Source organism: Phymastichus coffea, unplaced genomic scaffold, assembly GCF_024137745.1.
Source record: "Phymastichus coffea isolate CEN01 unplaced genomic scaffold, Cenicafe_Pcof_1.1 PCOF00001, whole genome shotgun sequence".
In the NCBI taxonomy this organism is placed as follows: Eukaryota; Metazoa; Arthropoda; class Insecta; order Hymenoptera; family Eulophidae; genus Phymastichus; species Phymastichus coffea.
Window position 1 is genome coordinate 15493424 of NW_026706812.1, and position 12121 is coordinate 15505544.

The 12121-nt window shown below is 37.5% G+C and overlaps 1 protein-coding gene across 1 annotated transcript; it reads right to left on the bottom strand.

Annotated features, from left to right (window-relative positions):
- Window positions 1-6196: 6196 nt before the first annotated feature.
- Window positions 6197-6689, bottom strand: LOC131675525 (uncharacterized). The gene is made up of 2 exons (XM_058954541.1): window positions 6385-6689; window positions 6197-6308 (listed from the first exon to the last, which is right to left on the bottom strand). Exons 1-2 carry the CDS (start codon window positions 6687-6689, stop codon window positions 6245-6247), a joined length of 369 nt encoding a protein of 122 aa, XP_058810524.1. The 3' UTR covers window positions 6197-6244.
- Between the last annotated feature and the right edge of the window lie 5432 nt (window positions 6690-12121).

Consider the following 12121-nt stretch of genomic DNA (forward strand, 5'->3'; position numbering starts at 1 on the left):
CATACCATCCGTCTAATTCTTCTAAAATCTAGGTAGAATACCTATTCAGCGAATAGTAAAATTCGAAGTCTTGTGCTAGTAAGTGCATTGTGCCTATTGATTGGTGATGCTTTTAACATTCACTTCCGGCCGAAAGTAGCCTACTGGGACAGGAAGTCAGTTTTTTTTAAATGGTGTAGTACTTTTTTATCGTGGATTTTGATTTTACATCGATTCCACATAAAAAAATATCTAGGTATGAAACTTTTGTTTAAAAATCTTTATTGTAAAAATGTACCGCCTAGTAGTAATTATAAATAAAAGAAAATGAAAATTTTCTTTTTAAATTCGAGTAGTCAAAATGCAATGTTCGGTACGAATACTATGCAAAATTAAGTTTACTTTGTCAGAGGTGATTTCGTAATTAAACCCGACGTTGGAAATTATCTATCATTAAAGAAATAAATTATAAATTCATCATTTTCAGAGGTAAGTTTTAACTCGGAAAGAATTTGAACCATTTTATTGCGTTTCTCTTACTAAATGACAAATTAGATTTATTTTCTTTTCAAATAGGTACCTATGGTGTATTCCAAAGAAGAAGCGCACGACATGTTGCAAGTTTTATTTGAAGCTGGGTCATTCCTTGCTGCTGAAAGGTTGTGGCAAGAGCGTTACCCCAACAGATTTCCTCATTCTCGTAAAGTATTTTCGCGTCTATCTAGAAGAATCAAGAATGAAGGACTTGTCCAACCTCATCACAATAAGGGAAGGAAAATTCGCCGACGAATTAGAGATGAACGGTCTGTGGATATCGTCGCATCAGCAATCATTGAGCCAAATGATTCTGTAAGGCGCCGGGAACGTGATTCTGGTATAAGCAAATCCACTATCAGTGTTATTCTTCGGAGCAATAAATTTCATCCCTACAAAATGGAATTACATCAAGATCTGAATAATGTTGATATTGAACAACGTCTTGCATTCTGCAACTGGGCGAGTGGCCAAAGAGAAAATTTTCATCGAATCGTACTCTTTTCGGATGAATGTACTTTCAAAAGTGATGGTGAAGTTAATACGCAGAATTTTCGTTATTGGGCAGCGCAAAATCCGCACTGGCTGAGAATAGAAGACCACCAACGGGTTTGGAAAGTTAATGTATGGTGCGGCATTATCGATAACCAAATCATAGGCCCAATTTTTTTCGAAGGAAACCTTAATAGCTTTAAATATCTCCATCTTGTAGAAAGAGAATTAGCCCCTTTATTAGAAAATGTTAATCTTGAGATACGTCGTGACATGTGGTTCCAGCAAGATGCATGTCCTTCGCACACTGCGCTTATCATTCGAAGAGCTTTGAATCGTTTATTTCCGAATAAGTGGATTGGAAAGTACGGTCCTGTCAATTATCCACCTCGATCCCCGGACCTTTCAGTATTAGATTATTATTTATGGGGAAGAGTAAAAGATTTAGTTTACCGTGAGCGTCCAACTACGCGGGCTAACATGATTCGCAGAATCACAGAAGCAATCCGCTCGCTTGAAGTAGCAGAAATTAGAAGAGCTGTTGATAATTTTGAAGCTAGAGTGCAGGCATGCATTTTGCAAGGTGGAGCGCATTTCGAACACTAAAATAAATAACCCAATAAAAAAAAAGTTTATTTAGGGAAACAAGAACATTACTTATGTTTATTTAGGGAAACATGGACATTATTTATGTTTTTATAAAAAAGCTAGTTTATTATGTTTATTCAGATTACAGTTTATTTATTTGATTTGTTATAAAAATAAAAATTTTTTATAAAATAAATTATAAAAATAAAATAAAAATAAAAATAAACCAATGGCAAGATTCTTTCTGAATTTTTTTCTCGCTAAATATGCGTCTAATAAAAAAAATACTGGAAACACTTTTTACTCAAAATTTCGTGTTCTTTCAGAATCCAGTATAAAAAATAGGGGTTCCTATTTAAAAAACGAAATTTGACCTTGAAATGACCTTGAAAATCAACTTCAAGGTCAAACTAAAGGACACCGCTAAAATCCTTGATTGATTTGCTAAAACTTTCGTATATATCATATTTCCTAAAAACGTGTTGCTAAAGAAATAAAAGGGGTGGACGGGTGGTTGTGGACACCCGGTATAACGGGGGCGCTGTTTAGTGCTGCACGTCGGCTGCTGGGCTTGGTGAGATCAGCATACTCGGCAAGTAAAGCGTCGAACTGGCTTCTTGCTGCCAATTTGCCGGCGGGGTCGAGCAGGATTACGACTGAATGGTGCGAGACGGCGGAGAGCTGCCCTTGAACAGTGAGGTTAGTTGTTGCGTCTACTAGACATTGGCCTTGCATGTCCACCAAGAGTCGAGCGTGCGCGAGGAAATCAACTCCTAGGATGGCACCTGGAACGTCTGTTATGATGAACGGCCACTCGAAGTCACGACGAAGGCCGATGTTGACTGTGCGAAGCATGCGTCCAAACATTGCAATGGGCGACAAATTGGCCGCTGTGAGCGTTAGCGACTGCTGGATTAGGTCGGCCGACTCGTTGATTACCGAACGGGGCAACAAGGATACTACGGATCCCGAGTCGACGAGGAATGACAAACTTGAATGTTTGTAGTGAACGTGAAGGCGGGTTTCCTTCGGCACTCTCGTGCCGTGAGCCGCCTGAACTAAGGGTAGCGGGATTAGTTTTTAGCCTTGGGGTGATTGCAGGGCTTCTTGTAGTTGAAAGCTGCCTTCCCAAAACGACTATGGTAATAGCAGTGGCCCTCTTGACCTGCTGCAGCTGGTGTGGACGAACGGTCACGGCGGCTGCGGCTGCGTCCTCTTGGTTGTCGGGTAAAGACAATTTCGAGCGTTTTTGTGGTAGCTGTTAGCAATTGCGATAATACGGTGGTGAGATTAGCAATCTCCTTAGCCAGCGTAGATTCCTGTCGGTGCAGCGAGTTTGAGCATGACGGGGGCCTGAGGGCCGACACGTTGGCGGCGTCGCAGCTGCGCCCTTGGGTGGGAGATCGTGCAGGCGGTCGGCCGCCTCAGTCAGTTTGTCCAGCGTTGTCTCGTTGAGCATAGTCAGCACGCTTTGTGCCGTAGGTGGAAGGACAGCAAGCCACTTGACCTTCAAAGCGTCATCGTCAAAACTTTTTCCAGCGAGAATGCGCATTTCGCACAGTACTTGCGAGGGTTTTTTTCCTTGCGTGGAAATTCCCGAGAACAGCGTGCGAAGTTTTGTGCTCCGCGGTTTGAGTAAAACGGTCGAGTATGCGAGCTTTGAGCGTTTGATACCTATCGGTCTCTGGTGGCTTTCTCATGATGTCGAGAAGTTGGTTCGTCGTTTCGGGCTTGAGCGCCTCGATGACGAGGTTGTAGCGCATCGTGTCCTCCTACACGTCGTAATTCTCGAAAAACTGATTCTGCATGAATGAACCAGCCTTCCGACGATTCCTTCTAGAATTTTGGCAGTTTACAACGACCCATGGAAACGCCTCGTCCATTACCCAGGAGTTGCTGTAGGCTCTGGAGTTGCTGAACGAGGGTTGCGAGGTCCATGGGCACTGATTGTATGCCGTTGCCATTGTTTGGCGATGTACCGACCATGTCTGCTGTTTTCACTGAAACTTCAATTTGCACGGGTTCTGCTTTAACGCGAATTTCTTTTGCCGCACTCGCTGACATCGGCGTTTGTTCCGCACGAGTTTTTGTCGTCATAACCACTGACACTGCGTTTTGTTGCAACTCTTGCTCGTCAAAGGTTTTCTTGTAGACACACGTCACGGATCGTGACAACTGGCATTGACCTGTTGCTGCAGTCGCTAACACAGATAGCGGTAGGCGCGAGCGCGGGAAGTTTTTTGATGGTGGCGGCGTGGTATTGAGCCGGCTTTTTGCAAGCGCGCGTTGCCGAAAGTCAATCCACTTGGATCACGTCGGGGTCACTACTTTAGGGACGTGTTCGCTACACGTTTTTGACTTACACTGCTTTCGACGATGCTGCCGTCAAGTGGGGCCAGAGCGAGTTGATTCTGTCCCCATAATCTTAACTATAAACCACTCTTATAATTTAAATTTCAAACTTCTAATTCGCCCATCGCCCTGGTCAACATGTAGCGTCCTGCACGAGGTCGGTGCCGACACCAATCGGGCGACAACGACGGCAAGAGGACCAGAGGCGAGCCAACTTTCCGGTTGAGCGTTAATGCTAATCAGCACGACCTTTTGGCATCACTTTCTACGGCAAGAGGGGGTAGCTCAGCAGTTTCTCCGAAAAACGGAATCGACGCTCTTACTCTCTTACTTACTGGACGCCGCCGGGTTCGGACCGCTTTTCAGACTATCGTGCCCGTAACTGTTACCACGTGGAAACATACTGTACACGCGCCCGTATTTTCGCCACAGAGTTTTCTAATTGTTTTTGGTGAAATAAAATGGTAAAAATTTAATCCCGCATTGTCTTCAGATTATTTTCCGTTTCTCCGAATTGGAGAGTTTAGCCGTCACACGCAACGAACCGCCTCGGTCTTGAACGTGTTCTAAAAACGCATACGTTTTGGCATATCGGAGTCTCAGCTAACACACCCACCGCCATCTAGTAAACTAAACTAAAACTTAATGTCAATGCGCATCCTCCAGTAGTAATGATAGCAATACCAAGTTCATTGTCTCTCTCTTTCTATCGACGGGACGCATTCGCTTACATCATGCGCACCTATGGGTGTACACAGAACAATTCTGACACTTAAAAAATGACATGAATTCTGACACCATGACACGTTGAAGAAGAATATCATGAGCCACTGCGCAGCAAGCCATGCACAGGTGATTTCTAGGGTTTTTTAAGGGGCGCGTATATTGAATACAAAGTGATAAAAATGAAAACAAACGAAAACATTACAATACATATTGCCTAAAAACAAATGATATATTTTTATAATTTGACTTCTTTGGCTAGCACATTTTATTAATAATAAGAAATTTACACTTTTCACATACAAATTTCAAATTTTAACATTTCAATTTAATATGAATCGCTCAACAGAATTTATTGCTATTATCAATCACTATGCATAGTTTTATACAACTGTGAAACTTTACTATCGTGTAAAATCTAATACTATTAAAGATTATGTTGTTTGAAAAATTTATTTTCGTATTTTTATAACATTAGTCTTAGTGTGTGTATTTGATACTAGTATCTACATTGCAAATGTGTAAATAATATTTTTCATTACATTTTGAAACATTCTATATAGAGCTAATTTTATAATATAATAGTTATAATAAATCCAGTTATCTAAAAACAAACTTTATTCTACATTTCATTTCAGGATATTCTTTTCAAATTCCGTTTTTACGTATTTTTGAAAGATTCTTTGAAAAAATATAACGTTATACATACATATATAATTTACATTTCTCTAATTTACGGTTTATAAAGCTCTATAACGAGTTTGTCAACAACTCGTTATGTCTCTCTCTCCACATTAATTATATAACAATAATATATGTACATATTCATGTATCTACTTTTATATTATACTACTAGCAGCCGCAGTGGACGACAGCAGCTGAACTAAGGTAAGAGAGAGAACGCTAGCAGAGAGAGAGACCGCGTAGGTTGGTAGGACTAGCGAGCCGGGGTGCCGCGAAAGAGAGGTGCTGCTTGACAAAGGAGGCAATTAGCCGACGCACTATAGGAATTTTCGCCCAACTTTGAACGAAATCAAATAACTCAAGATCTAAAAGGGTTAGAGAAAATCGGGGAACGGCATTTTGAAGCTTTTGTTAAGTAGATTAAGGGAAAAATAGTCCAATTCGAGAAAAAAAAAATTTTGAGCTCCAAATCGAAGGTCAAAACACGAGTTTTTAGGAAAATAAAGCTTTTTTATTTTTTCTAACATACTTACACCATGAAATTTGAAAAAGCAATGCAACAGAAGTGTAGCTCTTGAAAAAACAAGGCAGATAGCATTTTTTGTTTTTTTTTTTACTTCAAGGTCAACGAAGTAATATTCGTCAAATCATCCACTTACCTATCGTGAGTGATTTAATTGACTTAACACAGTTTTTAGTTCTAGTACGGGTTACGAAGCTCTTGATGTGTGGCAAAAGTTCAAGAAACCATTAATAATAATTTGAAAGTCATTAATACGTTGAAGTACACACACAATTTGAGATAGCTACATTTTTTTACATGAAATAATTTGTTACAAATTCTCGAAACTCGTTGCTCATAAGACTGCGCGCCTGTAATGAACTTATAACCCTATTCATCTTCAGTGTCAGAGTATTCGTCGGAATCTACAATTTCAATTGATGACTTGAGAAGACTGGAAATCATATTTATTCATTCATTTATTGTTTCCATAAAAGTATTGTATCTCTGATTCAATGTTTGATACTCACTTCTCTTGAATATACTTTCGAATATTTGCTGGGATTCCATGTTTTCTGAGAATGGCCTTTCTTCTGATTATTCTCTTCTTTATGCCCATCAGAGATATTGCAGGATCACTCATTTCAATTGCTCTATTGTATAAATCTTGGGTACGATTTTCACGAGAACTTTGACGACAATGATGAGTTGTGTTTGATCTGAAGTATTTATGCCATGATTCCAAACCATCTTCAGCAAAATATGCGATTGGAAGAGGAAAATTTTCTGCTATTTGACATCCATGAATCAATAACTTGTGCGTAGTTGGATTCATTTTTGCCCAGGGGTACAGCGAATAGTATAATTTGTAAGTATCGAAAGTAAAATTTTTCATTTTATCTAAATCGAGTACTTTTTTACTTTTGAATGCGGCAAGAACAGTTGCTATATTTTCGACTAATTTTTCGTCGAGTTCTAAGGCTTCTGCGAACGCTGCTGGATTTCCAAAGCATATCCTAGCTAAATTTCCAGTATTTGTCGTTCCAGTACCTTGGAGCAATTGATCCGCTCGAATCGTTAACTTTTTGTACAAGTTTTCTTTGACAACATTTTCTCTGTCCTTGTATTTATCTGTAAAATAATAGTATTTCATTGCTAGCAATCTGCTTTACAAAACTATTAATCTGTATGTAATCTGGAGAGTGCTGAATGACTCGTGACTTTTTCCATCAATTATAAAGTTTAAGTCATGTTAAACAGTTGAAACGCTGCCCCAAAATATTGAAAACTTATTTATGATAAAAAATACACGTACCTTTGTCTTTGTCGATTCTTTCCCACTGTTGAAAAGGCTTGCGGTAACTCAGATTCATCAAATGCTCAAATGCTTTTATTTGACAGTGTAAAATACCTAATCCGAAATTTAGTGTATCTCCTTTTGATGTAAATTTATTCTTCAAATTACTAAATGTAGATGTTGTGAGCTGACAGCAAGGGCATCTTGACGCAGATGGATTGTTAGTAATAATATTCAAACACTTTCCATCGAACAAAGTAGGGTACACTTCAAACTTGACACGAACTTGTTTTTCATTTGATAAAATGAATTTATGAGCAGTGAGAAATTGTATCTCTTTGATCAACCGATCATACTCGACTTTCACGCTATCAGTAGTTTCTTGTTGATAACAAATTCTCACTGGTCTAAAAAATCTCACACTCATGGGAGTTGGATTTATCCAACTGTGCTCGCCATTTTTCGAGTCAAAAAGCTGAATTACTCCGATGCACGTTACGAATAGTGACAGTTGAGCATTTTTGTTTTCTAATTCTCCATTTTCAAATTTTTGTTGAGGATTTTTATGACTCGAAGAGCTGTCAAAGCCTATCGATACACGCATGTGTAAGTTGCGATATGTATTATTAGGCCATCCGAGCGCTACAGCTTCACATAATCGCTCAGCAGTTATATTGAGTAGCTCTTGCAAACGTACACAAACCTCAATGTCACTCTCAACTTGATAAGCTCGCGGATGACACTTTTTTTTCTCTTGCAGTAGTGCTTGATAGCTGGGATAAATATCGTATCCTAAGCTTTTTGTATCAGATATTAATGCTTCGTATTGATTTTTACTGTAGTCATTTTCTAAAAAAAAACCCAAAGCCGAACTAAGTGTATGTTTTCTTGCCAGTACTTCTTTTTCTCCTTCTTCTTCTGTCTGATCTTCTATGATCTTTTTTGCATTCATCTTTTCTGCCATCGATATCACTTCATCATTGTACTTGGGATCATTCAACAAATCTTTAGCTCGATTTCTTAAAGTAGTTCTTGAAACACGCATCTCACGCACATTGATTTTTTTCCGACCACTGTTAATGACATCTCGTCGGACTTTTTTTGGTCTGCCTCTTCCTTTCGGTTGTTTATTTTTATTCTTTCGGCCCATGGTGAGTTACTACTTATTTGAAAAAAGTCGTGTCTTGAAATACCTGGTGATGTAAGTTTCGTATCGTACAATATTCAGAATACTCATCACGAATTTTCCATTCGTTTACCGTATTACGAGCAGATTTCTTACACGAGATTGGCGAATAAAAATCATAGAAACGCTAATTTAAACTTACCATCAGTTTATGAAACGTCAAATTAGACCATACAATTTTACGGAATTATTACACTCTATTGAACACTGGAAATTATTGATAATCGCAGTTCAATCGTAATGAATATACGTGCTGTAAAACTATTCTCGTACAAGTTACTCACTTGAATGAATGTAAAATGTCTTACATCAGTTTCATCAGGACAGAGGTGAATGATAAAGTCAAGCATGTAAACATTGTATACATTACGATTTCATTCTACTGACCTACTGTTGTACAGTGAAAGAGTTTCTAAGAGAAACTATATAGATATACATTTTTTCAGTAATTTATTTTTCTATTATAAATCTTTCAATTATAAATATCAGTCTATATTTTATGAATCAGGTTTTCAACTATTATTTCAATACTCATTTCGATAGCATCATATAATTTTGTGTATTTTGTAAATCTAAAATTATAGTTTATGCAAGATTTGAAAATGATAGGAGTTTGTGAGTTTGAGATATTTTTTTGATCAAATTAAAAAAAAATTAAAAGTGGTTCAATAAAGGTTCAAATTTCGAGAATTTGTAACAAATTATTTCATGTAAAAAAATGTAGCTATCTCAAATTGTGTGTGTACTTCAACGTATTAATGACTTTCAAATTATTATTAATGGTTTCTTGAACTTTTGCCACACATCAAGAGCTTCGTAACCCGTACTAGAACTAAAAACTGTGTTAAGTCAATTAAATCACTCACGATAGGTAAGTGGATGATTTGACGAATATTACTTCGTTGACCTTGAAGTAAAAAAAAAAAAACAAAAAATGCTATCTGCCTTGTTTTTTCAAGAGCTACACTTCTGTTGCATTGCTTTTTCAAATTTCATGGTGTAAGTATGTTAGAAAAAATAAAAAAGCTTTATTTTCCTAAAAACTCGTGTTTTGACCTTCGATTTGGAGCTCAAAATTTTTTTTTTCTCGAATTGGACTATTTTTCCCTTAATCTACTTAACAAAAGCTTCAAAATGCCGTTCCCCCGATTTTCTCTAACCCTTTTAGATCTTGAGTTATTTGATTTCGTTCAAAGTTGGGCGAAAATTCCTATAGTGCGACGCCTCTCGAATTGATGACACGCGTGCGACTGCGTTAGAAATTCATAGCTTGGCTGTGCCATTGACGACTAGATTCGTTTTGTGATTTTGCGTCGCGTCGTGGCTAGTTTGAGTGATAGATCGAGTGCTGAATTGAGTGCTACCGGTTGCGGCGTGTATCGGCGTTCGACAGATCGAACTTTTATTATCGAGCCTCGTGGCTAATCTCGCCGACAGCGGCAGCTGATGTAAGTACCACACGTTCTTTGCGTCTCTCTCGCATTATCCGCTTGGCTTCTCTCTCTGCACCGTCCTGTACAAATACACGTAGAATATATATTTCTATTACACCTATCGCCTCTTTCACTCTGCGCCTTCTATCATTCCTTTCGTCTTCTACACCTTCGCGATTTCAGCTACGCGACCTACGACGCTCTCCGCGAGCCGTTGCCACCCGGCGAATCCATCGGCAGTCTGTGCTACTGGGTCGGTCGTGCAAATCCGTTGCGCGAGGCCGCTCCGTCATCTATTACGCACCTCTTGGTTATTAAATATTGTAGCGGACTAAATCCCCGTTACAGCTCTAAAGATTAAATGCTGGAGTTTTAATTGACCACTTACCATCATAGTTAAAGCATTCATTTAGTAACAGAAAATCAAAATAAGTATAAAAAGAGTTCTTGCTATTAATTTCCTAAAATTAAAAATTTGTATGTGAAAAATGGAACTTTCCTATTATTAATAAAATGTGCTTGTTAGTTTTGAAGTAATTGTGTATGCTGTATAAAGAGAGTATCTAAATATTGTGTACAAGCGAGTATGAGTATGAGGATACGCTCGCAGCGACGTATGTAATATGTAAATAGAGCGCGAGCAGATCAGTCTGTCTGCCACGTTGCCAGCAAGCGAGCGCATCTCGTAATGACTCAAATAATATAAAAACGTAACCAAATTGTATTTTACAAATCATTAGATTATTTATAATAAACTTCCAATTATTATTATAAATCGAGCGTAAACATTTATATATTGATCCTACGTCAAAATATTTAACATGGTAGCAGAGCGTGGTTTCCAAAAGTGCTGTTAAGATAACACGTGGTTATGAAATAAGTGAAAAGAAATAAAATAGTTACAAATCAAAAAGGACTATAAACAAAAGTGTGATTTAAAATTAAAGATTAAACGATTTTGAAAAAAGGGGAACTTTAAATTAATGAACGATGAAAACGTGGCGATAAAAATTAAAGAGAAAAATCGAACTTCCGAACATATTAAAACAAAAATATTGATAAGAAGATAAACTAAAAAAGGGATAAATAAATTATCCAAAAGAAATTTTTCGATTTGAACAAAATTGAATGAGATGCGCGAAGATTAAAAGTTGAAAATATAAGTAAAAAAAAAAAGGAACACGTGTTATGATAACAAAATAAAAATGATTAAATCAGAAGATGTTAAAGTACCGGTGTTTGACGGTCAAGACTACGCCTTATGGAAAAAACGAATTTTATTATATTTAGAGTGGAAAAAATGTAAGGACCAAGCGACGCGTGAGAAAACAGAGAAAGACACTGATGCAGTAGCGTGCAATGAATCGAACATTAAAGCAATGAACTATATATACTCGAGCATATCTAATAAATAACTAGAGTTCGTGGGTGATGAAACGAGTGCGTTTAAAATCATGCAAAAATTTGATAACATGTATCTAAAAACATCAACTGCTTTACAAATTATTGTGAGAAACAAACTTGATAGACTTAAATTGAAAAACTTTGAAAATTCAGAAACCTTTTTCCTAGAGTTTGAAAAATTAATTAATGAACTTAAAGGTGCGGGTGCAACTTTAAATGGACCTGAAAAACTTGATTATTTATTAAAAACTCTTCCAGATTCTTTAAGTTATCTTGGTGATTTAATTGACACTTTAAAAGACGAAGATAAAACGTGTGACTATGTGAAAAATAAAATATTCATGAATGAGACTAAATTTAAAAGTTCTAATAACAATAATGTAAAATCAAGTGTGTTTAAAACCGAAGCTCGTGATGTTGAGTGCAACAAATGTCACAAGAGAGGGCACTATGCAAGAGAGTGTCGTAGTCGAGGAGGTGCAAGAGCACAATGGCCAAGAGGTGGCCAGTACAATCAACAACAATATAATCAACAACAACAACAACAATTCCAACGGCGTCCGTATGACGGAAATTATCAAGCGAGAGGCTTTTTCAATAACGTCGGCCGAGGGTACGACAACAATCAACAAAATCAACAAAATTTCAACAGAGGAAGAAGTTATGGTTTCAGAGGAAATGGGTCCAGAGGACGTGGTCAAGGTTGGTATCAATCCAACGCAAGGTATACATACAACGATCAAGAAGAAAATCGATCAAGTGAGACGTTCCTTACGCGAATAGAAGTTAACAGAGAAAATAAGTTTGAATTTATGAGTAAAGATAAAAATTGCAATAATGTTTGTATGAATGGTTTTCAAAGGGTAAATTGGATACTTGACAGTGGCTGTTCCGACCACATAATTAATGATAAATCATACTTTATTGAATATTCGAAATTAAATAAA